At 40.0% G+C, this 16187-nt stretch overlaps 1 protein-coding gene across 8 annotated transcripts in view; it reads right to left on the bottom strand.

Annotated features, from left to right (window-relative positions):
• The window catches only part of RUFY3 (RUN and FYVE domain containing 3), an 86575-nt gene that overhangs the window by 26589 nt on the left and 43799 nt on the right, over window positions 1-16187 (bottom strand). For 7 of the 8 annotated variants that reach the window (XR_007130591.1, XM_047751728.1, XM_047751726.1 and 4 more), the window contains 3 exons: window positions 4784-4957; window positions 3593-3710; window positions 2415-2516 (listed from right to left, as the gene is read on the bottom strand). Coding sequence is in view for 7 of the 8 variants with exons in the window: in XM_047751726.1 (XP_047607682.1) it covers window positions 2415-2516; window positions 3593-3710; window positions 4784-4957 (394 nt within the window). In the remaining variant the exon portion in view is untranslated. Of the gene's footprint in view, window positions 1-2414; window positions 2517-3592; window positions 3711-4197; window positions 4307-4783; window positions 4958-16187 lie in introns of those variants that run through there. The other variant, XM_047751725.1, reaches the window with a different exon arrangement.

Below are 16187 nucleotides of genomic sequence, written 5' to 3'. Positions count from 1 at the left end.
AAAGGCAGTGTTCTGTCTAGTTCACAAGACTGAACCCAGTCATTCTGGTGCTCTGCTGGACAAAGGGCTAATTCTTCAGACCCTAATTTGAGTCATATAATTTTTTTTTTTTTCCTTTTCTAGGGCAACTCCCTCAGCATATGCAGGTTCCCAGGCTAGGGGTCTAATTGGAACTGCAGCTGCCAGCCTAAGCCAGAGCCACAGCAATGCGGGCTCCAAGCCGCATCTGTGACCTACACCACAGCTCACGGCAATGCGGGATCCTTAACCCACTGAGCAAGGCCAGGGATTGAACCTGCAACCTCATGGTTCCTCGTCGGATTCGTTAACCACTGAGCCACGACAGGAACTCCTGAGTCATATAATTTTGATCAGAGACACTCCCCTGTATCTATCTACAGCTTGAACACTAGGTCCTACACCACTTCAAGGCTTTACCCTTGGAAAGTTGAGCTTTCCCTTTGTAGAAATAAATAAGCTCTCCCGAATAGTTCCTGTTTCTCTTTCTCCTGATTGATTTGATTTTCTTAGGAAAGATAACAGCAATCAGCAGCATACATAGCTGTGGCAACATTAAAACAAAGCTCCATCTTAGGATCTGCAGTGCCAATTTCTTGTAAAAGCTAGGTGCTTGAAAAAAATCCAGCCCTGGCTTTAAATCCTCTCTGACTTGTTTTTCTTACATTATTACTCAGAGGCAATCTAATATATTTGAATTTCTTTTGGTAAATATAATGACCTATAAGGTGTACACAGAAAAATACTCAAATCATACAATGTAATTGGATGCATTTTCATAAAGAGGATATACTTGCGTAACCAGCACCATATTAAAAAACTGTATTAGCGGACCTCCAAAGCCACTTTGCGTCCCCGGCTACTCCCTGCTTACTCCCCCTGCCTTGACTATGCCAGCCCTTCCCGACTTCTATCATGAAACACGAGTTGTATATGTTTCTGAACTTTATATAAGTGGACTAATAATACGCCTGTATCTTTCCTGTCTGGTTTTGTTTGCACAACATTATACTTGTAAGAGTAAACCATATGGCTGTGTGTAGGTGCTCAATGGTATTTCATGGTATGAATATACAATAATTTATTCATCCTACTGTGAATAGACACTTAGGGTCTATTACAAACATATGGGGCTATTATAAACATTGTAGTAGCTACGGACCTTCTTGTTCACATCTTCTGCTAAACATAACTTTGCATTTTTAAAAAACTGAAGTTTAGTTTATTTACAATATTGTGGTAGTTTTAGGTATACAGCAAAGTGATTTAATAACTATACTTTTTTTAGATATAACTAGAAGTGGGACCATTGGTCATAAGGTATGCTTATGATCAGCTTTAATAGACAATGACAATCAGTTTTCATACATTTCCTAAGTTTCTCTCATCAGCAGGACATTAACGTTACTTTACATCCTCACCGACTCCTGGCCTACACCAGGAGGGTTCACCTGTCTTTTTCCTTTTCGCCTTTCTGGGGGTTGGTGAGGTAATCACACTAATTTTAATTTGTATTTATAAGATGGCTAGTGAAGTTAGGTATTTTTTTAAATATGTTTCTGGCCATTTTGATTTCTTCTTTCATGAAATGCCTGTTCAAGTTCATGCCCTATATTTCAATTTAATGTTATGTGTCAACTTTCTGTCTTATTGAGCCTGGGTACATGCTAAGGTCAAAAGCTTTTCTTGTTTTCTGGAGGTGTTAAATTTTGGCCTGCCCTGCAAAGGACCATATATATGCCACAGAGAGACAGCGTGAACACACATTTTACATATATATATATATACACACACACATATATATATAAACCCCCCCCCCTTTTCTTTTCTTTTGGCTGCCTTGTGGCATATGGCATTCCCAGGCCAGGGATCAGATCTGAGATGCAATTGCGACCTATGCTTGCTGCAGCTGAGGCAGTGCTTGATCCTCTTTTTTTTTTTTTTTTTGTCTTTTTGCCTCTTCTAGGGCCACAGCAACGTGGGATCCAAGCCGCGTCTGCAACCTACACCACAGCTCACGACAACGCCAGATCCTTAACCCACTGAGTGAGGCCAGGAATCGAACCCGCAACCTCATGGTTCCTAGTTGGATTGGTTAACCACTGCGCACAATGCGAACTCCTGTGCTTGATCCTTTAACTCACTGTACCAGGCTGAGGATCAAACCTGTGTCCTGGTACTGCAGAGACACCACCAATCCCGTTGCACCACAGCAGGATCTCCTATTCTTGAGTATGTATGTGTGAGATGTGGGAGAAGGTATTAGTTGAATTATGTGGAAGTGTCATCAATCAACTGTTTCTGATCTACAAAAACAGCAAATATATCTGATTCGACCTCAAATGATGAAGAACAGAGCAGGAAAAAAACAAAGTTCAACACGAAGATCGTCATACCTGAGAAGTTCCTTTTTATTGATCAAAGCTTTCATATATTCTGAAAGTTTCTTTTGCATTAAGGCCAAACGAAGCCAGGCTCTTCCTCTGCCTACCGGTGTCCTACAAAAACACAGAAAGCAAACAACTAAAAGCAGCAGAGACAGGAGCCATAGAGGGACAGGTTCATGGACTTTTGCTGAGGGTTCCCTAGTATAACAGGCACAACAGGTGCTGCCCACAGCCTCTCTCCCCACAGCCTGTGTGAGGGATCCGGTATGGGCTGGTGGGAGCTGGAGTGTTTGGGACAAAAGCTCTGTGAGGAATTTATTACTGAATGAGATGACAATGTGAAGACAGGACCTCTGGGAGGCCAAACTGCAAATGTTTCATCAGATTAGTTTTGGTAAATCCTTATAAAGTTAGTGTGGATCATGTTTAAGTACCCATATAACAATAGTGAGGATACAGGCCGCTCAGACCTCTACTTGATTAAAACTAGACCAATCTAATTTGGAAGGTGATTATTCTTCTTTCTCAAGTTCCAAGGCAGGTTCCCAGCGTCAGTTCCTGAGGTTCACTTGACAACTGTTTAAAATCCATCACACACATTGTTTGTCTTAAATCAAGTCCAACAAGCCACCCTGCTAGATCTAGTTTCTTGAGACTCACTAGCTGATATTCACAAGCGCTAAAACAAATAAGAACATATTTGGTATTGTAACATGAAGACAACCTCTCTTAGATTTTTTTTTTTGCTTTTTTAGGGCTGTGCCCACGGCATATGGAGGTTCTCAAGCCAGGGGTCGAATCGGAGCTACAGCTGCCGTCCTGCGTCACAGCCACATGGGACCTGAGCCGCCTCTGTGACCTACACCACAGCTACGGCAATGCCGGATCCTTAACCCACTGAGCGAGGCCAGGGATTGAACCTGCAACCTCATGGTTCCTAGTCGGATTTGCTTCTGCTGGGCCATGATGGGAACCCCCAAGCTCTCTTAGATTAACAATCATTATCCTTCATACTTCTCAATGTTATACTTACTTCTACTGCAACCCGCCCATTTATAACAACATTATACATTTTGGATTGTTATGAAATAAATTATTATGGTCATCATTGACTTGAGTTTCACTGCTAAAGGAAGCAGCTAAGAAGAATGTTTTCCCTGGCAAACAGAATTCGTCCTTAAACTTACTTAAGTCCTGGAAGATCTTTAACACTTGCTGTTATCTCTGCAGCTTCTGGAACAAGCTTTTCTACCAGTTCAAGAGGTCCCCAGAAGGATTTATTTTGTCCGAGAAAAGTTTTCTTAGCTAAGGCGATAAAAACAAAGCAATATTTTAATATTTTTTACAACATAAACACAACCTCAAAACACACACAAACACACACACTCTTCCATCTATACAGTGTGCTTTTCAGGGAATCAATCCCAGATCATCAGACAGTTCTAAAATTATTCATGCTTTCAGAATAGATAAGGCTTCATAAAAATCAAAAATCCCCTACCTCCCAAGATTCAGTCCTTCCTCTTTCAGGAAGAATTTATGGACTAGCTGTATAATACAATAAAGTATTTTAACAATATCGTGCTTAAAGCCATGCCGTATTAGTGGAGAAAACAGTCCGGTGGAAAAGAAGATGTGATCTAGGAGCAGGCTATCAAAGACTGGGGAGGGAGCAGGAAGAGAAGCAAAGGTGAAAAGACCAGTCCTGCCTAGAAAGCTGACAGTTAAGTGGGAAGAACAAGGAAGCAGAGTCAGGAGACATGAGTCCAGCAATTACTCTGTCCCCGCTTACTGTGTGATCCTGGGCATGCCACGCCCCATTGAAGATCTATTTCGGAGTTCCCCTCATGGCCCCAGCAGAAACAAATCCGACTAGGAGCCATGAGGTTTTGGGCTCGATCCCTGGCCTCGCTTGGTGGGTTAAGGATCCGGCATTGCTGTGAGCTGTGGTGTAGGTCGAAGACGTGGCTTGGATCCTGCATTGCTGTCGCTCTGGCGTAGGCCGGTGGCTATGGCTCCGATTAGACCCCTAGCCTGGGAACCTCCATATGCCAAGAGTGCTGCCCTAAAAAGCCAAATAAATAAATAAATATAATTTAATAAAAAAATTAAAATTAAACAAAAGATCTATTTCTACTTGGGAAACACAACTGCCATGCTGGACTGGATGCTTGTAACAGCGCTTCCAGCTCTGTGCTTTTCGGGCCCTTACGTCCTTTAAGTCAATATAGCCCTGCACCCATATAGACTGCATCCCAATGGATTAATATTATCATTCCAAGCCTCTCAGTCTTTTGCTCCACCAGGAATGTTTCTCTTGAGTTTTCACAGCTAGGAAACAGGTGAACGCACATTTGCATTTTGAGCCCAAGTCCTACCTTTCAAGCCGTGTTTCAGGCAGTGCTCCATCACCACAAAGAACTGCTGAAGAGGGGCGTAGTCAGAGTCCAGTGTTCTCCCCAGGTTCAGAGCAGATTCAATCAAGCCTTTGATACTCAGCTTGGCCATGTTCATGAGGTTCATGCGTTCGTTAGCCATGAGATAATTAGGATCTACAGTCGAAGGGGGAAAGGATGAAGCCTGATTACTGGAAATGTCGCATTTAAAAATTCAGTATAGGAGTTTCTGATGTGGCTCAACAGTAGCGAATCCAACTAGAATCCTTGAGGATGAGGGTTCGATCCCTGGCCTCACTCAGTGGGGAAAGGACCTGGCGTTGCCATGAGCTGTGGTGTAGGTCACAGGCGTGGATGGGATCTGGTGTTGCTGTGGCTGTGCTGTAGATCTGCAGCTGTGGCTCCAAGTCGACCCCTAGCCTGGGAACTTCCATATGCTGTAGATATGGCCCTAAAAAGCAAAAAATAAAAAAAAGTTTTTAAAAGTTTGGTATAATTTCAATGGGTTGATATTTGCCTTGATGGCACAAAAGCAATGGTTGGGTAAGACTGTTGGTGTCTTGGCAAGAATCAAGGTGATGGCACCAAAGTATACTATTAGTTGTTGTATTCTGCAGGGCTTTGATGTTAAAAAGAAAAATGTTGGTTTCTTTTAGGAATATTCTTTTTTTTTAAATTGCTTTCAATGTTTAATTGTAAAATTGAACACCTGTATACCAATATAACAGAAAATCCACTCAAAGGTATATGCTAAAAAGAATATTTGCAACATGTAAACAGGAGACAGGTAACATAAATTCATAGCATCATTGTTCCTCCCACGTAAAAATAAACCCCTGGAAACTTCAAATGATCTTAGGAATATTCTTGGTAAAATAGTAAAAAATACATTTTTTAATCAAATTTTGAGCCTTGAGTAGAGTCTTTGGATATTCTCAGCACTGACACTGCCCCCTCCCCCCTAACCTGGGCCTGTCACAGCTCAAGACAGCACAGCCTTCACACTGGTCTGCTGCCACCCTGCCCCACCCCGCTCATCATCTACAGCCTGTGAAGTGCTCTAAAAAGTAAAGCCAACATGGAAAAAAGGGACAAAGTGCTTCAACTTCATTCCAAATTCGCTAGCTGCATTATTACTGTTCATACTAGTTAACATCATTATTTAAACTAAGCATTATTAAGTGAACTTACAATAATTAATATTATTAGTATAATGCAGTATTGGAACTTAATCAGGAATTTCCTCAGTGGCGCAGCAGGTTAAGGATCCAACATTGTGTCTATGGCGGTGTGGGTTCGATCCCGCCTCCACCAGTGCAGTGGGTTAAGGATCCAGCGTTGCCACAGCTGTGGCTCAGATTCCATCCCTGGGCTGGGAACTTTCATATGACACGGGTGTGGCCATAAAAAAAATTAATCAACTTCTAAATTTTTAAAGACTTAACAGAGCGTGTGGTTCTCATCAGCCAAATAAACTGAGGAAAGGGACTAAGTACCACATTTTATCTGACAAAATTCAGAACAATGTAGGCACTCACTACCTTTTTTTTTTTTTTTTGCTTTTTAGGGCTGCACCTGTGGCATATGGAGGTTCCCAGGTTGGGGATCAGCTCATGGCAACGCCAGGTCCTTAACCCACCAAGCGAGGCCAGGGATCGAACCTGCAACCCCTTGGTTCCTAGTCAGATTTGTTTCTGCTGCATGATGACGGGAACTCCTAGGTACTCGCTACCTTGGTTTACTGGGGTGTGTCCTGTTTGGTACTGTGGGTTCTTACAATTATGATCTCAATCTCTCCTTACTGCATGTTGTGAGACAGTGATACCATGAGTACCAACTTAAAAGAGAAGGAAAATCAGGCTTAGAGAATGAAGGAGCTGACTACAGGCACAGCCAGAACTACCAGACAGAGCCAGCGTCCATACTGTCTGACTCCAAACCCTGGCTCCCAACCATTATCATCCACTACCACTTGCATCAGTGACTCCAAATAACACTCATCCTTCCCTCCTGCTGACCATTCTTTTACACGATTATCTGATTTAATTTCTGCAACTCTGTCATTTAAGTGCGGCCCCTTTTCAGGTGGTAAAGCTGACCCATGATGACTGAGAGATCCAAGGGCAAAGAGTTCCTAGCGGTACAATGTGGACCTGGGTGCAACATGAAAATGATCGTGGGGACACGAGCATCCTCCCAAATGTTAAATACGCTAAATTTCTATACAAATTGAAAAAGGCCTAGAGATCTGTGAAGTATTTTCTCTCTCTCTTTTTTTGGTCTTTTTAGGGCTGCACCCATGGCATATGGAGGCTCCCAGGCTAGACGTCAAATTGGAGCTGTAGTCACTGGCCCACACCACAGCCACAGCAACATGGGATCCTTTAATCCACTGAGCGAGCCCAGGGATCAACCAGCATCCTCATGGATACTAGCTGGGTTCTTAACCTGCTGAGCCACAACAGGAGCTCCTGAAATATTTTATCATTTTAGGAGGACTAAAAATAGTACTAATAAAAGCCATGCTCCCGTAATAGAAACAAGCTATAGCACAAAACAGATTATTTTATTTAGATTGTCCCAAGTGATCTTCTTCACACAATGTTCTCATTTATGTCTGCTTTCACAGTTAAATGAGCAGAATCAAATGGCCAAATTCTAAGCTAATCTTCTTCTCCATTAAGTTTAACGACTTGTAGGTTTACAGAACCAGCTTTACAAATCTTGGTTTGTTGTACTTTTCTCTAAGGTAATATTTTTAGAGGATACTTTATTAGGAAAGTCAGAATTGGTATATGTTGCCCCTAATTCTTTCTTGTATACCAACAAGGGTTTTAGGGCCATGGCCTCAAATCTGGCTCTCTTTGTTCACTGTAGGTCAATTTGTTAAGAATGGAATAAACTCACAGGGGACACTAAAATAATAATAATAAAACAACTACCCCCTGACAAACAGCTGTGAAGAACAACTATCAGATATTGATTTCCAACATTATTATGAGCACTTACGTGCACAGCATAGTTTCTGACCTTCCAAAATCACTGGGAAAAAGGAACAGGGCAGGAGTGAGTGGGCACAAGTATCTGTGGAGAGCAATTGGATTCCCCATTTAATGCAAGAACATGTGTTTGGAGTTGGACAGATGGCAGAGTCCACAAGGTACGTTCCCTCTGCCTCAAGTCTGCAGACCACTAATTCAGAGGGAGAATAACAAAATTCAATGATGCTGCACGTCAAAGTACACAATCTAATACTAAGCTGGTGAGAACCAGTCAGGGAGAGCTGGATTTGGAGTGTGAACAAAATACCACACTCTGAGACAAGTTTCCAGAAACACTGATCCCAGCCCTTCTACATGGCCTCGTCTCATTCTTGTAACCAGCAGCAGAATGCTGACATCTGGCTAGAGTCTGGGGTGCATAAACTACAGACAGGTGAACTAGTGCCCAGGGAAATTAAATTCCTAATACCCTGGACCCCATTAGTACCTGGAGGGCCTGTCCTGTGAATCAACTGCAACCCAGGCCTCCACCCACTAGATGTCAGTAGCACCCTTCAGTCACCACAACCCTAACTACCTCCAGATCCTACCCAAGTCCCCTCAAAGGCAACTGTGGGGAACTACTCCTCTAACAAGTGAAAGAAAGTCAAACAGACATCAGGGCAACTTGACAAACAGACATAAGAGCTCAAAAGAATTTACTGTTCATTATTGTTTAAACATGATTATTTAATGTCTATTTTTATCAATATTTTATGTTGAGTATTATATACATAAGGGTATGGTGATTACAAATAATTTTGTCTCCTGGTTATGGTTAGTACTAAATTAAATCACTGAAAATAATTAGTACCTAAAATTAATTTTTCCCCATTTTGAAATGTTGGCTACTAATAATGAAGACTAAATCATGAGCTTGATTTGTTACAGAATAAGAAATTCTCTCTTCAGTCAATTTGTTATTGTCATGAATGGTACTCAAGTATAAAATGATTTTATGAAATTAATATATGCCATTAAAAAGGCCTTCAATGACCAGAGGGAGCATGGAGGGACCTCTGAGGGACAGGTGAAATTCTGCTTTTTATATGGTAGTGTTAGTTTTGTGAAACTGGTGAGTATGTGAAAATTCATTGAGCTGAATACTTATGTGATCTTTTCTGACTCTCTCTCTCTTTTTTTTTTTTTTTGTCTTTCTGGCTTTTCTAGGGCCGCACCCAAGGCATATGGAGGTTCCCAGGCTAGGGGTCGAATCAGAGCTGTAGCTGCCAGTCTACGCCAGAGCCACAGCAACACCAGATCCAAGCTGCGTCTGTGACCACCACAGCTCACAGCAACACCAGATCCTGGCCAGGGATGGATCCTGCAACCTCATGTTCCTACGGATTCGTTAACCACTGAGCCATGATGGGAACTCCTTTTTCTCTAAATTTTATAATCTTAACCGCAAAAAACTGAAAAGTTTTGTTTTCTTATATAGATCAGAAAATGATTTTAAAATGCATGATTTTCACGATGTTGTTAGTTATACTTTTTCTATGAGAAAAAATAAACAACATTTAAATTTTTCACAATACTAACATTTAACACCATTTTTCCAAAACTGAACTATTTTTCATTCATTCATTTTCTTCCAATAAATATTGAACATCTACTGGGTATTAGACACTGTATTTAATGCTGGGACCCAGAGATAAAAGACCTAGTCCCTGATATCAAAGTGCTTAATATTTATCAAATGTGGGTAATACAGATATCTGAAGGAAAAAATAGGGTGTAAACAGAGAATGCTTGAAATTTTAGGATAAACATTATCATCTTTTACAAAGATTAATTTTATTCCAGGACAAATAAATTAAAATGTCTTTATGTTAAACTATATATACCAGTCTATGGAATCAAATATAAATTTTATACATCTTTAAGGCTAAGATTATAGATGTGATATTTAATGTAGGATTTCAGGCAAACTGTGAGTCTAATACAATTTCCTCTGTCACTGGATGTATCCAGTGGAAAAGTTTACGAAATATCCATTACCCATAGCTATTACTTAGCATTGTACCAATGGTGGCAGACCAATACAATCAGAGAAGATAAAAAAAAAAAAATTGGAAAAAAAAATTAAAAAAAAATTACAGTGAGATCCTTTGGTGTAGCATTAAGAACTATGTCTGGATACTTATATCACAACACAACAATGGGAGGAAAAAGTATGTATACATGTATGTGTAACTTGGTCCCCATGCTTTACAGTGGGAAAAAAATAAATTAAAAAGAAATTGGAGGAGTTCCCGTCGTGGCGCAGTGGTTAACAAATCTGACTAGGAACCATGAGGTTGCGGGTTTGATACCTGCCCTTGCTCAGTGGGTTAATGATCTGGCGTTGCCATGAGCTGTGGTGTAGGTCACAGACGCGGCTCGGATCCGGCGTTGCTGTGGCTCTGGCGTAGGCCGGTGGCTATAGCTCCGATTCGACCCCTAGCCTGGGAACCTCCATATGCCGCGGGAGCGGCCCAAGAAATAGCAACAACAACAACAACAAAAGAAAAAAAAAAAAAAGAAATAGCAAAAAGACAAAAAAAGAAAAAAAAAGAGTTAAAAAAAAATTGGAGACATAAAGTGTAAAAGAGTGGATCATATATTACTGCTCTCATACAATCTAACACTACACCCAGAAAATCAAACAAAATAAACTAAAATTTTTACAATATAAATAATTCATAGAGAGAGTACAAAATTAATATATAGATATCACTAGGTGCCACATATAGAGGATGAGACTTTTGAGTTCAATATGAAGGGACAAAGAGAAATAAGGCAAGGAAGGATTAGGAGTAGAGCTATGAAGGGAATAGGATGGAAGGACAGCTGGGGTGAAGGCAGAAATATGACGGAACATGGCATACTAAGGAAAATAAAACTGAAAAAATGCCATAAGTTTATGATGCATATAAGTAAGAGTTGTCAGACGAGATAAAGGAAATAGGTAAGGGAGAGATTGTCAAGGACCTTGTTTATGTTAAAGTCAGCAAAGATTTTCATATGAGATGTAATGCCATAGGTTTGAATGTTAGAGAAGCCATTCTAACAGCCTCGTGGAAGACGGATCAGAAGGGAATAAGAACTCAAAGCTGTAAACCAGTTATAATGGAAAAAATAAAAATCATTATAAATGAAACAAACAAACAAAAGAACTCAAAGTGGAGGAACACATAAAGGTCTACTGCAAAAGTTGAGGCGGGTCAATTCTAACAAGGGATGGAACTAGAGCAGTGGGTGCTGTGTGGAGAAGAGGGAGTTAGCTTTGAGAGACAGTCTAGTGGTAGAACGACAGGATTTCAGGACCTGATGGCCACTTGGATTGAGGGAAAAGGAGAAAGAATGGAGAGCAAATTTGATGTTTTAGTTTTGGTGATTATTTGACTGTCTCTAGATATGGATGGTGGTCCAAGTCACTTTGGTGAGAAACGCAGCAGGAGCAGCAGACAAGAGAAGTCCTGGAGAAATGACTATAGTCTCAATAATAAATTACACTGGTTTTCAAATCAAAGTCCTTTTAAGAGCATATGGGTCTTCATTATACCTCTTCAAGGCTGCTACTTACCATATGAGGAAATTTTACAGAGTCATGTGGCTCATTTAGTCAACAGTGATGACAAAAATGGACCCAAAGTCATAGAGCTAAGAATGACCATGAGTCACACTGCTCTGCAAACCAATCATCTCACCAAGACCCTACTTTTTCTCCTTACAGTGCAATGATTAATGTTCATACAGAGAAATACTGAAATGTTTCATGAATAATTGAAGGAAAATTAAGTTATATTTAATATTATGATAATATTAAATGTGTTATACCCAATTCTTGGTAAAGTGGGAATAATTCATATGTAGCACAACAGTAGCTTTTACCTTAAATGTGGAACAAAAGAGCTATCGATTAGAAACTTCCCGATGATACCTAAAAGCATTAATATGAAGTTTAAAATGACAAACTAAGATATTGAAAGCAAAGTCCACTTGACATTCAGAATGACTGAATACCAATAATTCCTAAATAAATCTATTATGAACTTTTGCTGTGATAGTTCTTTTTAATTTTTTTTTTGTCTTTTTGTCTTTTAGGGCCGTACCTGCAACATATGGAGGTTCCTAGGCTAGGGGTCTAATCAGAGCTACAGCTCCCGGCCCACGCCAGAGACATAACAACGCCAGATCCAAGCTGAGTCTGAGACCTACACCACAGCTCACAGCAACGCCATATCCTTAATCCACTGATAGAGGCCAGGGATTGAACTTGCAACCTCATGGTTCCTAGTCGGATTTGTTTCCACTGCACCATGACGGGAACTCCCTGTAATAGTTCTTAAAGTACAAAATTAAGCATAAAATGTGCTGTCCATGATAGTGAATGAAATTCACTGAAAAGGTCTTATAATAAAAACCATTTAACTAGTCTGATGACACATTTGTACAAGAGAATTATGAACTTTTACTTGATTCTCATTTAAAAATAAGAAAAAGCCTTGGACCCTTAGATTATCTATGTATTTACATCTGCATCTATTCTCCTTCAGTATCATTTCAGACATCATATAAGCATCTCCTCAAGAGTGATAAAGAGGAAATTCACTCAAGTAACATTTTCTCTTGAGATGAAATCTGTTAAAGGAGTCAAGAAAATTTAACCACAAATTTATCCTCCTTGCTACCTTTTCTTACTAATAGCATAATTAAAGATGTACTCTGCTAAAATTAAGCCTTACCATCAGAAAGATCTTATCCACCCATCAATCTTAATCTGTCTGATATGAATCATTTGGGGGGGGGGCTCGATTTCCTCATCTGTAAAATGAGAAGTTAAATTTGTTCAGTAATTCTTTTTTCTAATAGAGACAACACATACCCATGTCAATCATAAAGACTAATCCTGGCACTAATTCTCAAGGAAGGGAGACACATTAATGTCCCTTAAATGGGGAGAAGTAACATGGTTTGGAAAAACCCAAACAATGACTCTGATACCAAATGAACCAGATGCTTGCCACTCCCAAGTGTGGTCCTGGAATAAAAACACCGGCATCACCTGGAAGCTTTTAGAAATGGGAAAACTTGGGCTCCAATGGTACTACTGAATCATATCCTGCACTTCAACCAGAACGTAAGGCAACCTGTATGTGCATTAAAGTTTGCAAAGCGCTGACCTAGCTCCTCTAGCTCTAGCATATCATAATTCCATGATTTCACAGATGATTCCTCAAGGGCAATCAGTAAATACATTTATCAGTAGAAAGCCTCCAGAAGGAAGGAATAATAAAGATTAGAGCACAAGTCTATAGCAAATAAACCACTGAGAGAAATCAGTGAAACCCAGAGTTGGTTCTTTGAAAAGATCAACAACATTGACAAATATTTAGACTGACAAATAAACATAGACAAAAAAATAGACTGACCAAGAGAAAAAGAGAAAAGTCTCAAATTACTAAAATTAGAAATGAATAGGAATATTACTATTGATCTTACAGAAAAAGAAAGAATTATAAGGGAATACTACAGGCAATTGTATGCCAGCATATTAGACAACCTAGATAAAAAGGATAATTTCTAAGAAAGATTAACTAAACTGACTCAAGAAGAAATAGAAAAATAAAAAAAGAGGCAAAAAGGGAGTTCTCTGGTGGCTCAGTGGGTTAAGGATCTGGCACTGTCAATGATGTGGCGTGAGTTCAATTCCTGGCCCAGGAATTTTTGCGTGTTGTGGGCATGGCCAACATTTAAAAAGAGAGAGAGAAATAAAAAATATGAATGGAACTGAGTAAAAACATTAAATTCATAATAAAAACCACATCCCACAAGGACAAGGCCAGGACCAGATCCCTTCAGTAGTGAAATTTACCAAACATTTAAGGAATTAATACCAATTCTTCACAAACAATTCCAAACAAACAGAAGAAGAGGAAACACTTTCCAGTACGTCCTATGAGACCAATATTACCAGCATTGCCATGAGCTGCAGTGTTGGCTGCAGATGTGGTTTGGATCTGGTGTTGCCATGGCTGTGGTACAGACTGCAGCTGCACCGCTGATTCAAGCCCTAGTCTGGGAACTTCCCTATGCCAAAGTGTGGCTGTAGAAAGAAAAAAAAAAGTGGCCACCCTCATGGTATGTGAACCACACCTCAATTAAACTCTAATTTAAAAAAGGAAAAGAAACAAGAGACAAAATAAAATATTTTTTATGGATTATTTTAAAAAGCAATTGACAAGCAGACTTTGAAAACAGGCTGAATATTAGATACCATTAAGAAACTATTGTTAATTTTGCTAGGTGTGATACTGAAGCATTTACAGGTGATATAATGTTTAGAGTTTGCTTTAAAATACTCCAGAAAAATGTGTTTTGGGGGGGGGTAACAGATGAAATAAGATCATCAAATATTGATAATTATTGAAGTTGGGGTGATGGAAATGTTAGGATTTCTTATACTACTCTCTCTACTTCATGTACTTGAAACTTTCCATAATTAAAAAGAGGTCTGCTTTCTCTTGCTTCAGGTAAAGGTTTAACTGCTAGCCTCCAATAAGAATCCAGTGCTGTTTTCTTCTACCCCTGAACATAACCAAAAAACCCTTTCACAGGCACATAGCCTTGAAATGAGTGAGCTTATTTGGTTATTCACCATTTCAAAACCATTCGTCTATATACGCCCACTCGTTCTTAGTTAGGTACTGTGAAATAATAGATTTATCTATCTACTTATCTATCTATCCATCCATCTTTATCACCATCTATCTTTATCAGCCCTCAGTTCCTAAAAAAGAGCTTCCTAAAAACCTAGTAATTTTCCAAGTGATAAGAGCCATGGGCGCATCTTTTGTTATACTTGGGTTTTGTTTCTAGTTCCTAAAATACCCCTAGCATCAAAGGTAAAAGAAGCATCTTTGTTACTCCTAACAGTCCCTTTCCATCACAGAGTTTATGTTAATGAGGTAGATTTTAGAGAGCCCCTAAGGATGGGCGGCTGGTTGCCAGGGGAACCAGCAGTGTGCTAAAAGGGTTGGAACTTTCAGTCATCCCTCCCACCTCTGAATCCAGGGAGAGCAGAAGGGCTGGAGATAGAGCTCAGTCATCAACAGTCATGATTTAATCAATCATGCCCTCATAATGAGACCTCCATCAAAGGTTCAGAGAGCTTCTGGTTAGTGAACACTCTGAGGTGCTGGGAGAAGGTATGGAAGTTTCATACTCCTTTTCACGGACTTGGCCCTAGGCATCTCTTCCACCTGGCTGTTCTTGTGTTCTTTTATAATATACCTGTAATCTAGCAAGTAAACTCTTCGCTGAATTGTGTGAAGCAGTCTAGCAAATTATCCAACTTGAGGGAGTCCTGGAAACCTGATTTATAGCTGGTTGGTCAGAAGCACAGGTGACAGCCTGAACTTGTCACTGGCATCTAAAGTAAGGGGGCATCTAGTGGAGTCTGTGTTAACTCCAGGTAGATATGTTAGAATTGAACTGGTATTGGAAAATTGGTGGGTGTGGGAAACCCCCCCCCCATTTACTGTCAGAAGTGTTGTGAGCAACAGAGGAAAAAATTGTTTCCCTTTAGGTATTCATTTCGCTAATCTTTAAAAGATGTCCCTTTCTAATTCAGCTTGTCCAAAAGTTCCCTATGTAAACTACACTGTTCTCTTCTACACTGGGCTCCCACATCATAATCAATTTTAGTTTGGGAAAATGCCTCGAACTTCTTCAAGCACCTTTACATGAAGAATCCCACACCACAGAATAAGCAGAAGATTTCTGGGGACATCTACAAGTTGGAACAATATTTGGTTTTCTTCGTTTTAATGCAGCGTAAGAAGTTTAAGTGATAAATACAAATTGAAGAGTTCCTTGCTCTGCTTAATTTATTCCATAGAAATAATTTAACTGCTAGAGAGCAACACTGTAACCTAGAACAGTTAGATCTAGAAGAGTTAGACCTGTCTTTTATCATATTCTCTTAGTGATATTAGGGAAATTTCTAATTTTTTTTTTCTTTATAGGGCTGCACCTGAGGCGTATGGAGGTTCCCAGGCTAGGGGTCGAATCAGAACTGTAGCCACTGGCCTACACCACAGCTCATGGCAATGCCAGATCCTTAACCCACTGAGTGAGGCCAGGGATCGAACCCACATCCTCATGGATACTAGTGGAGTTCTTAATTTGCTAAGCCGCGATGGGAACTCCTCTTTTTTTTTTTTTTTTTTTTTTTTTTTTGGCCAGGGCATGCGGCTTGACAGGGATCTCAGCTCCTAGACCAGGGACTGAATCGGGCCACAGTGGTGAAAGTGTTGAGTCCTAACCACTAAACCACCAGGAACTTCCTCTGATTTCTT

Source organism: Phacochoerus africanus, chromosome 10, assembly GCF_016906955.1.
Source record: "Phacochoerus africanus isolate WHEZ1 chromosome 10, ROS_Pafr_v1, whole genome shotgun sequence".
In the NCBI taxonomy this organism is placed as follows: domain Eukaryota; kingdom Metazoa; phylum Chordata; class Mammalia; order Artiodactyla; family Suidae; genus Phacochoerus; species Phacochoerus africanus.
This window is presented reverse-complemented; position numbering and strand designations above follow the sequence as displayed.